The 23,873-nt window shown below is 39.9% G+C and overlaps 1 protein-coding gene across 4 annotated transcripts; it reads right to left on the reverse strand.

The window, feature by feature from the left end:
- Window positions 1-445: 445 nt before the first annotated feature.
- BEND3 (BEN domain containing 3) lies at window positions 446-23,674 on the reverse strand. Of its 4 annotated transcripts, none has more exons than XM_069851648.1 (4): window positions 23,417-23,673; window positions 11,970-12,014; window positions 11,277-11,500; window positions 446-6,565 (listed from the first exon to the last, which is right to left on the reverse strand). In XM_069851648.1, exons 2-4 carry the CDS (start codon window positions 12,001-12,003, stop codon window positions 4,313-4,315), a joined length of 2,511 nt encoding a protein of 836 aa, XP_069707749.1. In that variant the 5' UTR covers window positions 12,004-12,014; window positions 23,417-23,673; the 3' UTR covers window positions 446-4,312. The 4 variants fall into 4 exon arrangements, with proteins under 4 accessions (XP_069707749.1, XP_069707751.1, XP_069707752.1 ...); XM_069851650.1 differs by lacking the exon at window positions 23,417-23,673 and adding an exon at window positions 16,660-16,724; XM_069851651.1 differs by lacking the exon at window positions 11,277-11,500 and having other exon boundaries at window positions 23,417-23,674.
- Window positions 23,675-23,873: the final 199 nt, after the last annotated feature.

A 23,873-nucleotide genomic window follows, 5' to 3' on the forward strand; every position in this document is an offset into this window, starting at 1 on the left:
TAAGGAAAACATAATTAAAAAAAAAAGCATGTTTGTTCTAATCGTGTTTGCTTTGTGGTAGGAAAGAACTAGGAGAAGAACATGTAATATTCTTCAGAACAGCTTTACTTCTGTTCTATTACAGCTCTTCTGCTGCTGCAGGAGAGATGGCCTTTCCAAGGGTTTAGATGAGCTGTGACGAAGATAATTATGAGTATTATGTGTTCTGTGAGAAATTTCTGTGATAAATTAAGACTATCACTACCAATGAGACGTTTAGATGAACAGCTTTTATAATGGAGGGTGTACGGTGAGGATTTCAGAAGCACTGTTACTACTAGTAATTTATCTGGTTTTACTAGGACGAAAAAGTAGGTAGGAAAGAATAAAGACAAACATATGGGGAGTTCTTTCTTTTTCTGCCTTTCTTAGCAAAAACAATCGTAAGAGAATTAAGAGAGGGAACTAAACCATCATGTCAGCTATTTATTTTAAACAACTTCAAGCACATTTAGAAAGATGTTTTCAGAATGTTCTTGAGGAAATTCTCCAACTCCATTGGTGTTAAATGAGTTGCAAGTAACATTGGAAAAAATCAGAAAGTCAAACCAAGGAACTGAAAAAATTTTGGCAATGACAGTGATGGAGTTTGTTTGATTTACTCAAAAAAAATCATAGGCTTGGACCTGCCACTGTTCTTCCATAGGTTTTCAACGCAATCAACTAAAATGACACGTCAATTTATGCTCCATCCTTAGCACAGGCAAGCTTAAGACATTGAATTTTCCATCTCTTTCACATTCCTTTAATCAGTGAAACAAAGTCTGAATGAAAATAAATTATGAATAAAACCTGCATATTATTTGCTGTGCTTCTCAGGGCTGTAGAATTCACATTAATCCCTTTCAGCATGAAATTAGACCTGATGTGCCTTTGTAGAGCGCTGAGCATAATTCTCTGTTTCTCGCTGCTATATCGTAATATAAATATCAATAGTTGAAATGACACAAATGACATTTAAAAAAAAAACATATCTAGAAATAAGTTATATTCATTTTGTGGATGAGAAAAAACATTGACAAGCATTTCCTAGAACATTAAACACTTCGGTGGCTTTAACGTCTTAGTGTCACAAAGTGGTTGACTTCAAGTAAAGATTTTTTGCATTTGCAAACTTGTTGATTCTGTCACCTGAATACAGTTAGCGGGCAGTGAACTGCTGTGTACTTGACCTCCCTCTTGATGCGCTGGTTTGCATCTTTCACAGAACTTCTAAGTTTTGAGTTTGTAGAAAATGGGTAAGACACAAAAATATGGAGCCATGATATATTACAGTTTTAGAGACTGTTAGAAGTGAGGTATTCAGTGCTTATCCAAAGCTGATATAGTTAAACTATAAGCAGTCAAAACACTTGATACGCACCTTAACAGGGTTTACTGACCTGGCAGGTAGAAAGTAACAGGAAGTCAGAGTGTCCATGGCTATGTATGTTCCAAACACTTCAGTATCTACCACTCTTCCTATCATAGCCTCACTTTCAAAATTAAAAGTTTATTCTTTTGAACATAAAAAGTCTGAAAGACCGAAAAACCTTTTTAAGCAGCTGCAGCAAACCAGGGTATTTTAATTTATGTGCTGTCTGACTAGCTTAGGTTATCTCAGATCTTACTGACAGACTGTATAGGAAAAAAATTCCTGCTTGGACTCAAGCAATCACCAGACAACATTCCTCTTGTATGAAAATAATAGACCTTTAATTTATTTACAAGACTGACCAACTGGATGAAGTGGCTGTACTTCAGATGTACTGCAAGAGCTTTAATGAACTATGTCACTATTCATATGTCTGTATTTTCTTGATATCAGTTATAAAACACACAATCAAATAGATCATGAAAGCGTTGTGAAGAGTGAGATAAAAGGAATGTACACAGCAATTAGACAGAAGAAAAAATAAAAATCTTTCAATAATTCACTTTCAAAAATGTGAATTTTAAGGTGAAAATAGTTTTTGCACTGCTTAGTAGATAATACAAATGCACTGATTTTTTTTTTACTTAATGTCAACATCTACAGTAAAGGCAGTATGACCCAAATTTGCATGCTAGCTAGTAACATCTGGCAATTGTACAAAAGTTTAATATATATTGAATACTTCTGGGAGTTTTGGCATGACTAAGTGGTGAAATGTGTATGACATTAAGGTAAGAAAATATAATTACATTTCTTACCTTCTGGCCAGCTATTCACAGCAACAAATTAAGCAGCTGTTAATAATTTCTGTCATTTTATATCTCCCATAAAAGTGCATGTAAAAAAATTCACAGAGGTGCTAGGTAGCATACAATTACAAGAGAAAGTCTTGGTTTCTGGTACATTCAGTTTGCTAAATTTATGAACCAAAATGAAAGATAAGATGCAGACATTGTGGTATCAGTTCTTTATCTTTGGTAAAATGTTTTCATTTTATTATAGCCATATTTGCTCTGATATCCATTTTGTGCATGGTCTGCTAGTATTTAAACCAACACGAAACATTTAAATGGATATAAACACTATCAGTGGATTATTTAGTACATTCATGACTTTCTTTAAACATCCTTTGAGAATGTTGCCAGCATATGGGGAAAATGAGCAAATGCTACTAGCTATTCTGATTTACTCACGGTTTAACATAATACTTTTACTAGTTCTTGCCATTAGGAAAGAACGCTTTGTTTTTTTAAAAGGAAGGGATCAATATGACTCTAAGAACAATAAATTCTAAAAATCTGAAGTAAAAATACCAAGTATTTTGTACTTTCTTACAAACGCTAAAATACAAAATTACACTGGAACAGACTTAAAATTTGATACTATGACCCATCTAAGTAACCAACAAAAGGACCACAGAGAACATCAACAATTGCTCCAAGGTGTTCCAGTGACAGTCAGTAAGCGATTGCTGTCTTTACTGTCTTAAAATTCCATACATGACTCTCTCCCACCACTTTTATCAGTACTAAAATTAAAAAAAAAAAAAAAAAGTAGGAAAACTAGTTTTAAAGCAGCACTCTCCAGTGACAAATCATACAGCAAATTCACATTGGGTTCTGGGTGTTCCTTGTTACACTTGAACATATTAACGATGCAAATTTGACCATATGAACCTAAGTTATACATACAGAGTTATGCCTCCAAACAGCTACTAATAACATTAAATCCATTTGGCAAAGTGAGAGAGAATTCAATATGCCTACATCCAAAATACCCAGATGGTGCTGCATTCACACAAAGAATAAGTTACGTTGATTACCACAGCTCATATGTGGGGAACCTGAAACAATTCCATCACAAAATCAATCTCTGCATATACATCTTATAATGCAATTTAAAATAAATACTGGAAACCTTTGGAATCATTATTTTCATAGAGAGTAAGGTATAAAATTTTTCTAAGTTCTTGTTTTGGGTCTTTTTATTGTCGTCTTTCTTATTTTATAAATAGAGTGGCAAGCAGGCAATGGCAAGACATTCCACGGGTATAGGCTTGGGTCTGTTCTGCTGGCTTTATTCAGTCGAGCCACCCTCTGTCACGCCAGCAGTGACACTGGACAAAACAAATAGAGAACTCACAGGGGCAGGATGAAGCGTGTGGTGCCAATATAGAACAAACATTCACAGTAGGTTTATGCTCACGTCTCAATTCTTCAACAGTTAATTCTCGGGTTTAGAAATAAAACCTGGGTTAACAGTCAAAAATGCAGACGACACCACTCTGACCCATTCTTTGACACAGTATTATTATTTTCACTATCACAGTATCATCAAGAACAAATGTGAAGCTGCAAATACTGTAGAAGCAAAGTCTAATATTCCAATGATTTCCAATGAACATGGCACTTTAAAATTTAAATTAAGTTTACATCTCAAACTCTGAATTAACTAAGAAGACTGTTTATAAGGGCGTAACAAAAAATTGCCCCTGAAGAGCACGATTTAAAAAAATATCTTTATTATTAGAAGGTGATAAGACAGGAAGATGCAGAAATGGGGAGTGGAGTAATACAGTCTCAATACATGTATTTGCACCGGTGAAAATCATGCTCTTACTGAATCATTGATATCTCTACCACCAATGAATTATGGTCTTTACCCAGGTACAAATGTAGTAAGCCACTTCCCACTGCTGCGGTGCCCACATCGATGCAACACACACATTATAACACAACTTGGCGCCTGACTCTCCTAGATGCTGAGCACACTCGGCTCCTGACAGGCCCTTCAGTCTAAACCAAAGCATAATCCTGACAATAATTTAGTGGTCAAAGTTTTAGGAATTTGAAGAGCCTGTCACTTATTTGCTTTCTTTGCTTTTTTCAGTATATCACACTTTTTTCTGTTAGGACGCCGGCATCTTTCATCAATGCTCGGTATACATTCATAATGCCATACTTCTTCCATTTTCTCCACGGGGTAAACTGCCTCCACGTAATGACGGATCAGTCTCAGCCTGATAGGATCGAGCTGTTTTTTGTTACAAGCACCTGAATGGTTATATTGCAGTCTGAGATTCTCTGCAGTAAAGAGTTCAGGGAAGAGTCTTACAAGAAGCCTGGCAGCAAAGTTGCCGACCGACAGGCTCTGCTGCACTATCTCTCTTACCTCCTTATCAGACAGCAAATACAGAGAAGGCACAGGGAAGTCAGGATTAGGAACGACGAGTTCATCGAGTGGTATCTTGCAAAAATCCTTGCTGCTTCTTTCCGGTGGCAGTGGTGGCCCTTCGAATTCTTCTCGAAACCTCTCAGGGTTTATTGCATAGCTGAGAAATTCCCTCCTGTCGGGCCCCGGCACATGGATTTTCCGTTGCTGCTGATATGTGCGCCTTTGCTCAGTGTCTCTTCGCCGACACCTCTCGTCAAGCTTCCCAACAAACTCCAATGTCCACACTCTGTCATTCTTTGCTCTGGGGTACAGTATCTGCACATAATGTCGAATTAATTTAATTCTAGTGGGGTCAAGCTGTTTCTTGCCTAAAGATCCACTACAGTTGTATTGCTTCCGTAAGTTTTCATGAGTAAACAGTTCAGGAAATAAGAGAACAAGCAATCGAGAGGCAAAGTTGCCTATAGAAAGACTGCTTTCATATATGCTTTTAATCTGTTCTTTGTTCAACAGGTAATCTGGGACAGGGACATCAAAATCAGGAGGGGGAAAGTCAAGTTTGTCAAAGTCTATGGGTACAAGCCAGATTTTTTTTGAGCGTCTGCCAGGTTTTTCATACTCAAAACTGTCTTCCACTTTTATGATTGATACATCATCTGGTAAACTAGAAGAATCGTAACAGTCATCTCTCATCTGATCACATTCACTTCCATCCATATATGTATTTTCAAGCTCATCATTTATTCGTTGAACGCACTGCTGCAACCAGGCTTCATCATCTTGCACATCTGGAAAGTAAATTTCAGTGTACCTACGGATTATTTGAAGCCGATGAGGATCCAGCAGTTGTTTCCCAGAATCTCCAAAGCAGCTGTACCTTTCAGCTAATTTTCTGTGGTCGAAGAGTTCTGGAAACAATCTGTGTAACAAAAAAACAGAGAATTCCCCTGGAGAAGAAGCTTCATCTAAAAATTCATTGAGATCCTGAGCATCCAGCATGTAATCTGAGGCAATGACATTACTCCTGTCCAAGGATAATGCTTCCTCCTGCTCTTTATCCTCCATATAATGGGAGGATTCAACCTGCTCAGTCTCATAAAAGCTGGACGACTGTACATTCTGCTGACTGTTTTCCATTTCCCTTTGAGCCCAAAATCTATTGAAGAAATCATTGACTTGGGGCAAACACTCCACCTGCCACACAGCTGTGTTCTTCACAGAAGGATAACAAACTTCCACATAGTTACGGATAAGCTGCAGATGAAGAGATTCAAGTTTCCTTTTATTGAGAAAGCCGCATGCACTGCAGCTTCTGCTAAATTCATCGTCACTGAAGAGTTCTGGGAAGAGCTGCACTAGCAACCGGCAAGCTAAGTCTCCGCCCGACGTGCTTTGATCCATGATTTGTTTGAGCTCCGCAGAAGTCAGCTGGTACTCTGGGGGAGGCTTGAAGTCTGCAACAGACTCTGCTGGACTGACTTGCTTTTTAATTCTGCTAACCTCCAGAGACAACAAGTCAACTTTACTGTGAAGCTGGGTCATATTAGTGTTCAGGGTGTTAAGTGTGTAAAACATTTTCTGTATCAAAGAGTATATATTTGCATCAGAATCTGCAGCGGCTGCTGATACAGCAATGGCTGCAGCTGAGTCCCTTTTGCGTTGATCGTTCAAAGTCCGAAGATGCGAGGGACTGCTGGGGTTGATTTTTTCAAACAACTCATAAGAAGCAAACTGCTCTGCTCCTGGTGGGTTCTTCTTCTCTGTGATCTTGTGTGAGATGCCATAGAGAGGTTTTTTATAAGATGGAGTGGTTATATCACTGAAGGAATCTTCTTCACCTAGCCATGGTACATTAGTATTCTTGTTCTTGTTTGTCTGCTCCGCATTTACCTGAGTGGGTGAGCCAGTATCTCTGTTCTTCATGTTTGAAAGGGGACCCTTTGAATAAATAAATATTGGATTAGTAAGAATACCTTAAAAATATTAGCTATAATACTGTTAATAAGCAGGCATTGTTACAAAAATCTGCAAAGTAAAATTTTCTCCAGAGTACTTAGTTCTGTTAAATACAGCAAAATTAATAAATTCAATAGGAAAAAAAACCAAAACCAAAAATAAAACTACAGTAAAGTATTATTTAGGACAATTTTTGCTGTTGTTTTGGCTCATGGCTTTCTCCATGGAATAGAAATGCAATAATAATCCTTAGTACTCTTTACCCGCAGAGCTCTAAGTACTCTCCCAAATTAAGTGTCAATATGCTTCACCTTGCATATGAGGCTCTTGGGCTGTAGAGAATTTGAATGGCAACAAGTCAGCAACAGAGCCAAGAATAGAATCTAGATTTTCTGACTCCTAGTCCTGTGACCTTGCCACTGCCTCCAACAACTGCATTTAATATTCCAGCACTTTCTGTAGTTTAGCTTTTGAAAATACCACAAAGGCTGTAAGACACTGAAATTATGCTTATTCTCTTATTTCTGAAGTGAAAGGTTTATACAGGGGTCTTTTTATCTTTATAATGGTGTACAACTCCTGAACAAGTTCTAAAAATGACTAATTTAAAAAAAGGTATCTATTTAAATAAAAAAACTTAAAATCAAAGTGCGAAGTAGCTTGGTATTGACTTTTTAAGAAGGGAAGCCTAAGATTTCTTTATTTCTTAAAGGCAGGGAAGTTTAGACTCAAGGGTTTCTAATTTTCTGAATTATTTATATAAAAAACAGTAATGAGCTCTTAAGGGATTAGTGTCCTTGATTTCTAACTCTTCCTCATTGCTTGAAATCAGAAGCAAGCTTTTTCATCAACTCATAGCAAATATGCAGTGCTTGGGTGGGGCTGGTTTTTTTTGCAATCACATGGATATTGCAAATAATTCTTAGGAAGTGAAGTAGATACAACAGAATCAAAACCCAATGTACAGAATCCAAACACAAGAAACCAGATTTTAGAGACAACTACACTGAAACATTTTGCTTGGAATGACATTAATAAGATAAAACCCCACAGAATTTGCTTTAATCTGAAAACAAATGGAACTTAAGGTCTGAGCTGAGAGCCAATTCAAAATTCTAGTGGAAGACTGCACTGTGTCTTACAGTGAGGAACTTGAATTAAGACTCCTTTCTGAAAAAAACAGAACTGTAACACTTATGAAATTAATCTGGTCCCTATGAATACTCACACTTGGCATCTGCTTACTGCAGTGACAAATTAAATCTAATTGCTTTTTAATTTCTCATGTAATGTATACTCAAAAGAGGTTCAGAGAGAACATGCTGTTTTCCCCTCCAAGTTCAGAAACCAGCAGACTCAATTAAATTGAAGTTGTGTTTCCAAGTTCTGCTCTCATTCACATCATGCAACCCAATGCAGAAAACCTTGTGTTTCCACAACCAAAGCTGTGTGGATGGACAGATAATAAAGTGAAAGCATAAAACAAAGACAATAAATTTCACAGTGTGCAGAGTCCCTAGCTGTGGTGGTGCCTACGACACCTGACTTCCAGGTCCCATTTAGAAGACTGAAAGCAGGTGATGAAAATTTCCTCTGACAATAAACAGAGTTGTGCCTCCCAGTCAGATACTCAGACTGAACTACAAATTTCTTTTACTGTTTTAAAACAAAAGAACAAAATAAGACTGCAGTTCTGGGGAATACAGTTCTTACACATACCTGCTATCTAAGCGGCTAGCTCTTCTGTTAACACTCCTATTTACAGAGGATATTCCAAATGTTTCTTCACATACAGAGTATGGTTAATTCAATCACTTGTCTACTGAACAGCTTGCCATGGACCACTAGTCATCTGTCAGTTTTCATTGGAACTCCTGTTGTACCTTTTCCCTAATTCATTATATAATAAAACTTGGAAACACGGGCAATTTCTACTAATGTATATTGTACAGATAGAGCCAGGGCAAAGCAATATTAGAAAGTGTATTAAACAGCACAAATTCATTGTCCTAAGTACCTTATTGCACTTCAACAGTGAGCATGGTGAAAATTTGCATTCTTAGTTTTGGACATGATGCTCTGAAGAGGGAGAAGTGTTCACACTAAGAACTACAGTGGCTCTCTGCTGTGACAGCAGCATTACTTTCGCCCTTTACAGTTCAGTGTTTGGAGCTGTTTGTGGGACAGATTTGGTTATCTGCATTTCAGACATATAATCAGTTTTAGAGTAACAGATGACAACATATTTGGGCATATATTTAAGGATTTTCTATTTCAGATACACTCTCCTTTTCTTTCCTTTTAATTATCTTGTCTTGTCCACCTGGGGACAGCACTATCCACAGCATAAATATATGGCTTTTCATAAATCCTCCAATTAAACTAGTATTTAATATCTTTAATTAGTTTTCTGTAACACTGATCTTTAAACATCAGTGTATTTTAGAAAATACTACACCCATAAAGATGATCAGTTTTAATGTACCATCAAAAAATAAGCAAATATATTGTTCCATGAGACTCAATGTATGTAAGATAGTGCTGCTTTTATATTTATTTGCACAGTAAGTTTTTATATAATATATATTCTTTGAACATTTGCAAAATGCAGTATTTCAGTAAACATGGACCAATATAAGTAATTGTGAAACAGTGTCTCACATGATCTCTCGGAGCCCTACGCCAAGTTTTAAAAGTTGTTTAGTTATTGCTCTGCTCAGTGCTAAAGTCCAGCTAACTTATGACCTTCATTATGCTTAACGAACAAAGTCTAAATATCTGGAAGAATACAGAACATAATACTCTAGCATATGAGTAAAGAATAATAAATATATGAGCAAGAAACATGTAAAATAATTCTATCAAACACATAAGAACTTGGAAGTGACGTGCAAATAAACTTTTTAAACTTACAATTTTCTACAGTTTTTTTCCTTAAAAAAAAATAGGGGAAATGAATTTCTGGTTATGAAATGACAATCAGAATTAAGAAAAAAAAAAAAGAAGAGAAAAGTCTTGTAATAGAAAGTCATGTAGTGAAATAATCATTGGCCCAACAGTACAGTTACATAACATAAAAAGTACAGCTCCATTTATATCATACATAGATGCCTATATTTTTACAATAAACTACAAGCTCAATAGTCTCAAAAAATAATTAAAGTTTTGTCCTCTGTTTAAACAGAAATATTAATGAAGTCATCAATTAAAGCAAAATATTGGTACTAGAAAAGTAATTAACTTTAAAATGTTAGGATTGAGGGCTGTTTCTGATTCGTTATTTAACATGCTGATTCATTGGGGACAGTGAAGAATGAATTTTCATCATTGTTACTGGGTCTGTTTCTGATATTCTAAGTCCAAAGTTATAAGTCAGTTCAAATAAATTTAGAAATGTACTAAAGGCAAAAAGCAAACAGTAAAATCCAAAGCAAGCAGAGTTCACAGGCCATTATGAAGCTCTTCTAAGAATCTGAATGTAAGTAAAACTATTGTAAAAAAGAAAAAGAGAAAGGAAAAGAAAAGAAAGAAACCATGTAATAAGACCTACCTACCATAGGCATTCAGGGAAAAATACAGCCCCAAGAAGTCAGAAAGATGACAGTCAAGAAAGAAATACGAAGAGCTATGGCTAGAAAGGAGAAATTAAATGCACAAATACAACACGGAATAACTAGCTAGGTAGCAGAACAGCAGAAAAGGATATGTGCATTAGAGTAGATCATAAACTAAATATAACCCAGAGTCTGAAGTTATTCAAAAAAGGATGAATTAGAATCTAGGCTATTTTAATAAGGTGCTGATTGTGAAAAACAGGGGGGTTTTATATTGCTCTAGGGGGCGCTAGAAGAGATGTGATTATCCGACACTGGACAGTACCCTTTCAGGAATCTCAAAGAGAACAACAAAAATACAAGGTGACTCCTGAAGAAAAGCTGAAGAAACAGAATTTTAGTCTTGGAAAGGAAGGGCTGAAGGTAAGACAACATCCCACCAATTTTCCCACGTGCAGAAGACTTTTCTAGAACTGATGAACTACTGAAAAGAACAAGGACAAAAAGAAACTTGCTCGGTTTCAGCAAAGATTAATGAAAATTTCCAAGTGCTAGAGAGGTGAAACTCTAGAACAGGGTAACAGAAGAGACTGGGCATGTCCTTCACCAGATGCACAAACACCTGGATTGTCAGAAGTGGGATGCTGCATCAGAAGTTGTAATACATTCTGCTCTTGATATACTGAAGTCTTCTGCATCCCTGCATCTTTTATCTTTCAAGTAATGCACAAATCTATACCTGTCTCACTGACACCAAAATTGCGTGTTACAGAAGGAAGAATTACAACTCTGATTCTGCCACTGAGGATCCAGCTGAAGGACTGTGTGATGTGAGAGGGACTGTAATCAGTCATGCCCAGATAACCCAAATCACTACCTGCTCCTACATTCCCTGACAAAACGTACACTCCACATGAATGAATAAACCTATATTTCATAGATATGATTTCTCCCACATTCTTGAAAGAAATACCTAGACAAGTAATGTGTGCAAAATGGGTTAATATCAGCCATATTTGACTGAAATGCATTACTACTGCAAATCTAGTTAAATGACTTGCATTTTGCTTATAGCAGCAATGAATTTAGCCTATGAAATATCAACACAAAAATCACACAGTCATGGATAGAGAAGTCACCTCTTGTGTAAAGCGTCTTTTCTTCACACTGGGTAAGACATCTTGCTGGCTCCCTGAACCATCACAACCAAGTGAGGTCTGCTTCCGTTTGTTGGAATCCTGTAGGCAAGTAACTGTGCCATCCAGTGAGTGTTTCTCAGCAGATCTGGATGTTACTGAGCAGTCTAGAGCTTCATCTTCATTTTCTGTTTCTACTTTCACAATATTTTTTTTAGGAATTCTTACTGGAAAGAGAGAACGTTTAGAAAGATAAAGTATTCCCTCCAGAAAACCATTATACCCTTAATACAATATTTCGTGGCTTGTTTCTTTTTATGAAAATGTGTTTTGAAGAACATGGTTATTTTTTATGACTTGTACGATAAGCGTATGATGAGGCCACCCCAAAGTCAAGTTTTTATTACGCTAGGAATCATTCAATCATCCAGCAAATGTCATCCAGTTCCTTCCCCAAAGAAGCATCTAAAGCATAAACAAATAAAGTTACAGTAGGAAGATTTTTTTCAAGGGGGAAGAAGGATGTAGAGCAGAAAATATAATGAGCAACAAAGATAATAGTGTGGTTTACACATCTTTTTAAAAAACATTAATGTAATTTCTCTTGATCCAAGTGCATTCTTTATCAGGTTACAAAGGTTTTTGTTAACAAGTATTTTTGCCTGAGCATAAGTTACACAAAGTATAACATTTTACCTTCATCATCATCAGTGATTTCAGCTGAATTCATCTTCTATTTCACTAAAGAACAAAAGAAAAATACAGAAATAAATATCAGCATCTTCTGGAATCAGGAAATACCTAAATCTGGTTTTATAATTACTTTAAATGTAATTAACAGCCCATGGATAATTTCCTATCTGTACATTTTTAGAACCTAGGTATTTTCAATACATTTAATGGCCATCTATAGATCTGTCAAGATGCAAACCATACTGCAGACTACACAGGTAGGAATGTATTCAAAACTATATGTCTTTTTCTGGCATGGAGAAAAGTAAACGTAATTTTAACCTTCTCTACAAAGTATCTTGGCAGTATATAAAAGGAAGTTAGCTGGATTAAATTCTCCATCCTGAAGCAAGTCACTACTTCTTATTACACTGAAATGTTTTTATATTGACACTGTGGGTAACCCAAAGTCATTACAGAAGGAAAACTCATGAACTGGAATATATACACTGGAGTAAGTTTTCACTTAAAAATCTTTGATCCTTTGATATAGATTGCATCAATCAAGCAAGAACAATCTGTAGATCTACAGCAATTACTTTTGTTTCTAACTGTCAGCCTCAAAATAATATAAGAATGTTTTTTTGTAAGGGAAAGCAAAATATGTATTATTCTGGCATGATTTTAGCATTACTTCTCACATGGAAGACTCAGTTGTATTTCTGTTACCTTGAAAAGTAATTTTGCAAATTACTTGTGGGCAAACATCAATCTGTGGACACGTTCCTAAGAGATATCCTAAATCTTTTTAAGATCTCCAAAGCAAACAACCTAACCAGATCTCACTGACTGTTACAGGGCACATAGCTGCAAACCGACACTCTCGGCTGGTAAGCCGGTGACTGTTACACTGTGACACACCGCTCATGTTCATCTACACACAGCATTGTGTTTAGTTGGCCCCAGAACATTACTGATTTACATTTCCCACAGATGAAGTCTTCTTTCAAATAGTTTTATTTCAAACGTTCCCACCCATCCTTTACCCGAGGTCTGAAATCAAGGCAGGCTTCTCTCTGGCTGGAGCAAATGCACAAAGCAACCAGTCAATCAGAAGTGTATATTTAGCCCAGGAGTGTGAGTTATAATGAAATTTAAAAGACATGAGGAAAGAAAGAGACAAGCAATCTGTTTTGGATGGGGAAAAAATAAGTCTTTACCTTACTTTTCAATATTGTTCAATAGAATTATTATTTTTTTAAATCTCAAAATATTGTTAAAAAACTCTGCAAACACTTGACTACTGTGTTAAGAATTTTTCTTCATTAGTAACTGATGGCTGTTAATGGTAACTATGAGATCCTGCTCACAATAAGATTTTGTATGATTGCACTACAATGAGCAGCACAGACACACGCACAAACCAAAGATGCATGGAGTTATAAAACCAGCTCATAGTGGGCCACCTTAGAAGCCAAAGTATCCTCTGAAGTCCTTATCTTCAACATGGTCCTATATACAGATTATAAAGGGCATCCTTAAGAGGACAACATGAGATTCTCTTCATTATCACGTCACCAGAAAAAAATCTCTCTCAGTTGGATACAGAGCTACTACAACCCCCTTAAATATCTAACCCTTTTTAGACACCACAATCCCCAATTTCACCACAATTTCAGGACTTGTATTTATTAATTGATCCACCTATAAATGATGTCATCTTATAATCACTTCACTCACACTTTTGCAAAATCTGTAAAGACATGACAGCAAGAGACACAAGTAGCCCTCACCAACTTCTAAGCCACCTAAATAAGCAGTGGTTGGGCTTAATACTTGGTCTTACTAACTCAACGTTATTTATGAATTTAGACAGCCACTACAGCTCTTTACTAAAAAATCCTAAGACAGTGTACTTTGTACAGCACCATCAAAAAGCTATGTTGGATCTTAGGAAAAGCACGTAGTACTAAACGTTTATATTTTGCCCTCATATAGCAGATACAATGACATTCAGTTTCTAGACTTTTGTAACACTTTCCCTTACTGCACTAGGCTTAGCTCAAAGGAATGTGGTACAAGATCAACATATATCAGCGCTCAAGAAGTGCGAAAGAGTCTTTTTGTGCGGGTCTGAGGTGACAGTAAGCAAATCAGCCAACATCACTGCAGAATATTCTGCAAGGGAAATCAAAATGGTTTTCCAGATAATCCTAGGCTGCTCTATTACAGTAAAACTCTAGAAGATGGTAAACACAGAGACAGAAAGGGAGAATATAAAGGTGGTGGTGGTGGGAAACAGCACATAATATTTAGGAGGGGATATAGGAATTATATTTTCGTTCTAACTCCTGCTAGTACTGTTATTCAAATGGGCAGAATGCTTTAGGAGAATTTGTCTGAGAGAATACAAGGGAAATGGAAGGAGAAAATAAAGGAGGATCTGAATAGCCACTCTTTAAAAATGGAAAAACTGAAAACTAAAGTAAATCACGTACCTCAGCTAATTTTCTAAAGGGCACTACAACAAGAACACTAAAGCTATCCCGAACTCAGGTCAAATAATATTAAGTCAAAACACTGTTTCACATATTCGAAGCAAAGTGTTACAACTTATTTTGATATTTTTTTCCCCACAAAACCACCAGAATACAGTTAAAAGCAATAATCCAAAAAGCATCAGGATCAACAAGGGCTGGAAATACTGGATTTCATATTTGTACTCCTTCGTGTCAATCCAAGCATAAGGTCCAAAGTTTTCAGTTTTGGAAGCCCTGGTAATACCTTACTCGTTATCTGTTTTCCTTCCTTCTTTTTGATATTTGTAAGAACTTAGGTATTATGCGAAAATGAAGCACATACAATGGCTTCTGTCAAGAGACAGGAGTCAACTGCCTCTCTGATTTCCTGCCCCATGGTACCACCTGTTCCCTCAGTCAAGCATGGGTGCCTGCCTTAAGTGAGCTCTTCCAGCTTGACAAACTGTCAGGAAACAATTCACTTCTTTTTTTGCTGGGTTATTTTCCTTCTAATTCAGAGAGTTAAATGGTAAGGCAAGTCATAAGGCCCAGCTCAGGAGCATGCACAAGATTTGGGAAGCAAAGGAGGAATTAAAATCTCTCTTGTAACAGCAAGTCACTGGCTTGGTCAAACCATTTCATGAAAATTCACTTATCATCTATTTATGTCATCAACTCGCTTCAAATTTGGATTGTAATGGACTCAACATGCAAGGAGACACAGAGATATCAACAGAGCAACTGCATCATCACTTCCATAAGAAATGAGGTCCTATGGAAAATGGAGAAGCTTGCATGTGTGTGTGTATGTCCATGCAGGTAAGCCTGCCTAAGTATGGTTAAAAATAATTTTGTTGATTGTTTAAAGTCTACCAAAGATAAAATATTTCAGATTCTTTAAAATACTGTTAAAAGTGAATCAGTACTTATGAATAATAATTACTGCCTCTGTAGAAGAGGCAGCAGTGTCAAAACCTGTTTTGAGGTAGCATTCTGCCTCAAATTGTGAGAATAAAAAAGCTGGACAAAAAAACCAAAAACAAAACCAAAAAAAACCCCTAAAAGAACCAGGAACAAAATGGTGCAAATAGCAGTCGAGTAAGAAATCCATCCAGTAAAGCAAACACTGAATAGTTGTTCTTTGCCATGTTGAGTATATAAATGCATTTCGTTCTTACCTTATATGTCTTTTCAAAACACAAGACAAAGATAGTTACCATCCTTAGCCTAATACTGACTCAAAGCCATCTACAGGACAGCAGTTTGCTAGTTCTAGGAAGGGATGAACACCCTATGCTGAGTTGGGAGCCCAGGTCTCCAGCCGTGACTGGTTGAGCAACCAGCCTTGACAGTTCTATCTTACTGGGATACAGGTAGGTGCTGCAGTACATCCTACTTTCTAGTGAAAAGGGGCCCTGGAAGGAAGATTCCAAAACATACCAACATGTACAACAGCAACTACACAGCCACATCCTGATCCTATTGAAGTCAATTACTGCTGTAGCCTAAGCATCAAATCTTCAAATTTTAGCTGAAACTTCTAGTATTTCCACCTAAATCAGTAAAAAAAGTCATGATTTACAAAATATGAACATAAACTTTAATGTCCAAGTTTTAGGAACTTGCTTGTAAATATTTTAATTTGTGAACCAAGTTATTTTAGAAGCACTTTCCCTGGGTTCTTTGGTTTCCATCTTATGTATAAAGTCAAATTCCAAAGAATGTATTAACAGGTCAGAAACACCTAAGAGGTATAAAATAGGTAAACTAACACACTGTTTCTCTATGCTCATGCTAAAACATGGCTCAAATACTGAGAAAGAATAACTGTTCCAACCTTGATGTGGATTCTACCCCTGTGAACACTAAAAATGAAGTGAATAACTAACATTTTTTCTTCAGAAGAGGCTCTACTTTTGATTAATAACAGTCTGCTTCCAGTTCAGTTGTTAGCTAATGAATGAATCTAATGCTGAATGAATAGGAAGATGTGCAGCACATGGACAAGTTCGACAATCAAGGAAGAAGAGGTAAATGGACCTCATCTGCACAATGCAGACAATAAATCCTTAGATTTTACTGCCTAAATTTCATATATTGAGAATGGACTTCTTGAAAACAGCACGTAGTTTATAATTTCTATGGAATCAATGTCTCGAAACAAACACCTTGCTGATGTATCACCATATACTCACCTTCCTATCTAAACTGCCTTGATAGCTACTAGTGTTGGTGCTGTACAGATACCTGTGCTGAGCCACTGCTAGGTGTCAGGCAACAGAGCCTGGGAGATGCCTGCACGCATCCGGGAAGACACAAACATCCCTTTTGGCTCAGTCCCCCACACTCACCCACACATCCTGACACTTAGAATCATAGAATCATAGAATAACCAGGTTGGAAGAGACCCACCTGATCATCGAGTCCAACCATTCTTATCAAACACTAAACCATGCCCCTTAGCACCTCGTCCACCCATCCCTTAAACACCTCCAGGGAAGGTGAATCAACCACATCCCTGGGCAGCCTCTGCCAGTGCCCAATGACCCTTTCTGTGAAAAATTTTTTCCTGATGTCCAGCCTAAATCTCCCCTGGCAGAGCTTGAGGCCATTCCCTCTTGTCCTGTCCCCTGTCACTTGGGAGAAGAGGCCAGCACCCTCCTCTCCACAACCTCCTTTCAGGTAGTTGTAGAGAGCAATGAGGTCTCCCCTCAGCCTCCAGGCTAAACAACCCCAGCTCTCTCAGCCGTTCCTCATAAGGCCTGTTCTCCAGCCCCTTCACCAGCTTCGTTGCTCTTCTCTGGACTTGCTCCAGAGCCTCAACATCCTTCTTGCAGTGAGGGGCCCAGAACTTGAAACAGTTAAAAATAATGAGCCAAAAAGAATGTCTTTCTTAAAGTGATTAAAGCTTTGTTCTTCTAAGAGAAGTGAATAAAACATTGCAATCATGCAAACAACAGTATTACTCATTTTAAACTAACATACAATGAACCTCTTTGCAGAGAACTGATGTGATATACAGGATTGTGTTATCCTGTTTCAACTTAAGCTACTTCTAATAAGCTGAATATGCATTACAGGCTAATTCTAGACACCGATCTAAGTGTGTTTGATTTGTGACCTTGTAGCTTGCAGGAAGATGCAGAAATTCCACTCAGCTGCCACGTTAAGTTGTAGGTGGTTACAGGTTCTAGACACCAAGTTTCCAGTGGATTGCACACAAAAAACGTCTTGAGCCCTGCTGGGCCTGCTCCATCAGGAACCCCTCTGCAACTGGCCTACTGGCTAAGATTCAACACTCATTTTCAGAACACACTCAGAACTTTGGGATTTTCATAGAGGACTGTCATAAATAAGTGTTGGGCATTTCACTTACCAATGGCAATGCTTTTGCAGCATAGACAAGAATCCATATCCCCAAATCCTAGAAGAGTGATCTAGTCACCAGGCTATAGCATGCTGGAGGGCAAGTGGGAAGAGGAGTGGTTGGTCAAGGCATGGGGGATGGGGAAAAAAGTGAGGGGTCCCAGCACACCTTGGCTGTCACTATTGGCCGAACCTCCTTCCCACAGATCCTGCTCTCCCTTCTTCTCATCAGATTAGAGGAGGAATGAGACACCTCAATGAAGGGACTTTACACTCCCTTACTTTTCACTAGTTTCAGTGAGACAGGTGCCCCTATTCCTAAGACTTACCAGGTTATGATACTTAATTGTATCATTGTACCACTTTGGTAACAACATTCAACACTGAAGTGGTATTACCTGCTAACAGGGAACCTCAGTACATAGTGCAGTGCTGCAAGATCCAAAGTATGAAAGAATACCTTAAAAATGAGGTTTTGGAATGTTTCTCTGTGCACTTAGTACTAACTACTACCACCTTAATGCTGCTGTTGCAAGTAGAGCAAAAAAATGCGATCCATTTATCAAAAATGTGCCTAGCTGAAATATGCACTAAAGCCTTAAGGATTTAAAGCACTTAGGTACAAAAGATTTTATGAGTAAAACTGCAAATCATACTCTAAACATATTTCAGTCTCATATCATCTAGTATCATGTATAATGCTACTTAAAAGTAGCATAAAAGTGTATCCAGTTACTGACATAGACATTCATAAGCCTAAGTTAAATCATCCCATGACATGCATTCTCCCCCTCCTATTTAACACCTAACAACTACTCATGTGTTGGCCTTGGAGGATAATTTCCGTACCTGTCTTATGATTGTGACCATTGCAAGAGCACAACGGGAAGACAAAAGATCTTGCTGGTATTGTAAGATCAAGGCAGTTCTCTGCCTTTGCAATCATTCTTAGAGAAAGTCTGATGGAATCCTTGCAAATTCTGGCTTAAAAAAACCGAAGTCCACCAGAAAAAAATATTAGTGTTCTGTCATTCATAGCTAAAAAAATTTCCCTCTTTACTTTTCAAACTACCATGTCTAATGCAATAGGTTCTGAGAACTGAAAAAAAAAAAAGGTGAAAATCATGCAAAATAGCACAAAAGTACACACATACTGTATGTGGGAAAAAATTCTGATTAAATAAGTAAAATAATTGTAAATTATAGTTACAATTATAAATTTAAATGAATCATTACCTCAACTTATACACTGTAATATAATGTCTGTTGTCAGTTTTATAAATTTTGCTACTTATAATTTAAATGCTTGCCTAACACTGAACCGTTCAGTTCATTAATGCACTGTAAATGTGTAGATGCTGCTTCTTGAATGCACACCATTCCACTAAAATTTTAAGCATCTTTGCATAGGTTGGAAAGAATGTCTCTAATTCTTCTCATTGACTATAAGGATGTTATTAAAAATATCGGGGTTTAGACTTTGTGTTCTATGTGATGTTTATTCCTTTTAAAGCCTCATGGTGGTACATTGCTTCATATATACAACTCAGGCTTCAATGAGAAGTATCTACTTGGGTGTCATTTGCTTCTGAAAAGGTGAATTGTTCTTCACATTTTGGCCAAAAGATAAGATAGGATGTTTGCTAGTAACATTTAAATATGCGTTTAATAGTGTGTGTGGAATAAGCTGCTCCATTACCTTGCTTTCACCATATAGTAAAAGATTCAACACTCCTCTTAAAGCATAGGTAAAGTTGAGTAAATGATGGGAATGCCAAAAAAGCTGATATTCTAAGGAGGAAACATTGGCTGAAATTTATAAGATCTATACATTGAACTGCTGGTTAACAGCCAAAAGTAGCAGCTCCTTCCCGTAACAGGACTTCATCACAAAATGACACCTGTATTATGCTACATAATTAAGAGTGTGGTTTACCCACAGCCAACCAAAATTCTCAGCTATATAACCATCCTCAGCAAGGGACAATGATTAATCAATCTGATAGTTAAGACACTCACCAGACAGGCAAGCATCTGAAGTTCTGCTCCCTGTCTCTTTGTATGTGTATCTATTTCATATGAAGCACTGGATAAAACACACAACGTGATCAATGCTTCCCAAGGGAAGCCCACAGCCTTGAAAGCTGGTGTGGATAGGTGGAAGTCGTCTCGCCCTGTGCAGCAGGTGAGCCGAGGGCTGCTCTAAACACCCTGTGATAGCGTGAAATACCATCCCTCGTGGCACCGCAGAAGAATGATTCCTGTGTGATGCTTTGAAACAATGAGCGCAAACACCCATTCTCAACACACAGCCCTGCAGTCCCAGGAGGAGGCAGGACTGATGGCACACGCCTCTGCTCAGGCTGCCCAGGAGCTGCCTCCTGCTCCAGGTGTGTGTTGCTTTCCAGGCTGCCTCTTGAAAAGCCCTCCTGCTGGGCTGCAGAAGCAAACCCAGAGAGCTCTGGGTGCTAGGTTCTGCTTTGTGAGCCAAACAATCTGCATCTTTTACTTCCTAGCTGTAGCACTGAGTTCAGTAATTTCAATATTGCAGTTATCCTTGGGCTAAATCTGATTCCTCCAATTTGTGAAAAACACTGCAACTCAAATTCAATTCAACTGAATTACACATAAATAGTACTCCAAAATTGAGCTGTAAAATGTATTTCTTAGAGGTAATGTTGGCCTTCCATTCAGTTCCACGGGCTAATAATTCAATTTTAAATATTACAAAATTTAGACAAGGCCTTCTCAAAACCCCAAAATAATGCAGGCTCCTTTTTTCATGGACTTTTTGCATCTTCATTAATACTTTTATTCTCTATTTAAGTATCCTTCTATTGCTGAAAACCTCATTGCCACACCCACTGGTATGATGGTCAGAATAAGCAAGTAACTCAAAAGGGTCACTGTTACTCTGTTGCCCAAACTGTTACTTACTAACTTAGAAATTACACCTAAAGCTATTGTAACAGACAGAAATGGAGGCAGGAGGGAGGAATTTGTATCGCTTGATTTGTACACCTGACTGTACTTTGTATATATTTAGTGATACTTCCTAATAACTTGTGACTTTTCTGAGTAAAGATTTTGAAAAGTCTTGAGAAATCACTTGATAAAACAGAACGTTTTGAAAAGTCTTGAGAAATCACTTGATAAAACAGAAGGTTGAAGAAGTCTGATACCTGAAACCACCTTAATTTTAAAAAACAGATAATCGATTTAAAATTGACTACCCACCTCAAAGAAACAGAAATGTTGCCTCAGTTAACTGAACAATGACCAAAACACAAGCAGACAAAAATAATACTAAAAGCAGATGCTTTCTATTATATCAATTTTGAGAGAGTAGGGTGCTATGAGTGAGCCAAGAGTGAAGATTGAGTAAAATTTATTCTTGATATCCAGTACTGACACTTGAAAAAATAAGTACCTTAAGAAACAGTATTCCAACATTATAATTGTGTTCCAACTATTAAATGCATACATATTAAGTTCTAAAATGATGAAAAATATCTTTAAAAGAACCAGCAGATGTTGGAAGCGTTGCTGTTACAGACAATAAAATCCATGTACTTAGCATAGTTTGACAACCACTGCTGTCCTGTGGAGGAGGACAGGAAGCCTGAAGTCTCCACTGAAGCCAGCCTGCAACAAGGGCATTCTGCCAAAAGGACTAAGAGGGCATGTTCTCAATTTGTGTCTTTTTTTATTTCATTTTACTTACATCTGCAGATGCTGTTTAAATTAGAGTGAAAAAAAAAATGACCAACCAGACAAAAAAAACCCAAACCCTCTCCCCAGTTTTCCAACTCAATGCCCAAAGCTGAAGTTTTCTCAGCCTGTGCCCCGTACTTTATCAAACACCGACATAACCTTGCAGTGGTCAGCAAAATACTAGACAACTTTCTTTCCAGCATTAACATCACTTAGTATAGGTGTCTTCCCCTGGGCAATTACAAACATTTTGCTTTCCTCGGTGCTTCATTTTCTCTCCCCTCATTCTTTGCTTTTATTTTAAAACATTGTTCCATCTGAACTTTGTACAACTTAAGATGTCCTCCAAACTGCAATGAACTCTCTTATTTTTATCCCCCGGGCTTACCCAAGCTATAAAAATACTTAGCAAAGACAAAAAGTGTGGGGTTTGCTGAGTTTGATTTAACAGGAGAGAAAAGAAAAATGGATCAACATGTATTAGTAACTATTTGTTTTATTAGATGTAATTGTTCACATAAACTTATAATCTGACGCTTAGGTATCACTCAGAAGGAGGGAAAAAGTTTTTCTTCCACTGTTTAAATGTCTCTGCCCCAAGAGTCGGGCTTACACTGTTTTTTAAAGGCAGCAGCAACAAACTCTACTCGCACTTCAATCCAAAAAGCTCCGCGACTGCGTCAACGCTATGTTGGAGCCTTGGAGCCGTCACATGGCTGCTGGCCCGCCGCCGGCTCGCATTCTGCTGGTTCAGAGTTTGTCCCCTTCTATTTACCAAGGGCTGTGTGGACACACCGCGGGGGAAAGTAGGGTAGAGGCGGCGGGTGACCCGGGCAGAGGCAGTGGTCGGTCCCCACGGTGCAAGACCCAGTGATACAGATGGCCACAGCATCATCGGCTCCCACGCCACCGTCTTTGCGGGAGCCTGAGCCCAGCCCTCGATTTTACAGGGAGCCTGACCCCACGCTGCTTCACCAGCCGGCACCGGAGTGGGGGGGCAACAGCTGGACACGAGGAGGACTCAGCGATCCTTGTGGGTCCCTTCCAACTCAGGTCATTCTGTGATTCCACGCCACCACCCCCACTGCCGGGGGTCCCCCTACCCTCTGCAGCGCCAGGGGGAGTTGGAACTAGATGATCTTTAAGGTCCCTTCCAACCCAAACTATTCTACCATTCCATGACTCGACGACACTAGGAGCTGGACTCTGTTCTTTGTGGATCCCTTCCAACTCAGGCCATTCTGTGACTCTGCGGCCCCCTCACCCCCATTGCCGGGGGGCTCCCCTGCATCGCCGGGGGAGGAGGACTCGACGACCCCAGGTCTCGGACGAGATGACCTTTGCGGCTCCCTCACAGCTCAGGTCACCCTGCGTGCGTCCCCCCCGCGGAGGGGCGGTGGCGCGGGCGCCACGTGGGACCGGCGCGGCGCGAGGCCCCGCCCGGGGGGGCGGGGGCTGCGGGGAGGCCGCCCCGCACGCGGCGGCCGGGGCCGCTTCCGCGGTCAGACCCACGAGCCCGAGGCGGCGGCGGCAGCGGTTGGTGCTTCCGGTCCGAACCCTTGCCCGGGCGGATCTATGTGGCCGGCGCGCGCCGGGGGGGGGGGCGGGGGGGGAGAAGGTGAGGCTGGAGGTGACGGCGGCGTGACCGTTCCACTCTCCCCACCCCCTCCCCCGCTCCCCCCCCTGCGCCGCGCCGATGGAGCCGCCCGGGGCCGCGCGCCGCGAACAAAGAGCCCCCCACCCCCCCCCACGCCCCGCGGGCCCCCGGGCCGCCGACGGGAGAGGGGCCGGCCCCACGCCTCCCGCTGCTACCCGCCCCCCCCCCCCCAAATTTTTCCCCGTGCCTCCCCGCCGCGGGGCGGCGGCGCTTACCTCGTCTCCGCGCGGGGCCGCGGGAGCCCCGGGACGGCGGGGGCGGCTGGAGCGGCCGCCGCTGCTGCCCGCGTTTTCCCCCCCGCTCTTTGTGTGCGAGGGGTCCGCGCGCTGCGCTCTCGCGTGACGTGACGGGACCGTGTGTCATTTCCGCACAAGGACACCGAGCCCCGAGCCGCCGCGGCCAGCGCCACCCGCCGCCCCGGGGCAGGGGCAGAGGCGGGAGGGGAGGGGGGAGGAGCAGGGCCCCGCGCTCCCCCCTCCTTCCCTCCCCCCGCTCCGTCCCCACCCCCCGCCCTCCCCGGGGCTCCCGCCGCCAACGCGCCCTTCCCGCCGGGGACCCCGCGCGCGCGCCCCCCCCCTCCCCCTCCCCCCCCAACTCCCGCCACGCGCGGGCACGTGGGGAGGGCGCGCGGCAGCGAGCACGTGGCCGTTCCCCCCCTCGCCCGCCCCCCTC

The sequence above is a fragment of the Phaenicophaeus curvirostris genome, chromosome 2, assembly GCF_032191515.1.
Source record: "Phaenicophaeus curvirostris isolate KB17595 chromosome 2, BPBGC_Pcur_1.0, whole genome shotgun sequence".
NCBI classification, from domain to species: domain Eukaryota; kingdom Metazoa; phylum Chordata; class Aves; order Cuculiformes; family Cuculidae; genus Phaenicophaeus; species Phaenicophaeus curvirostris.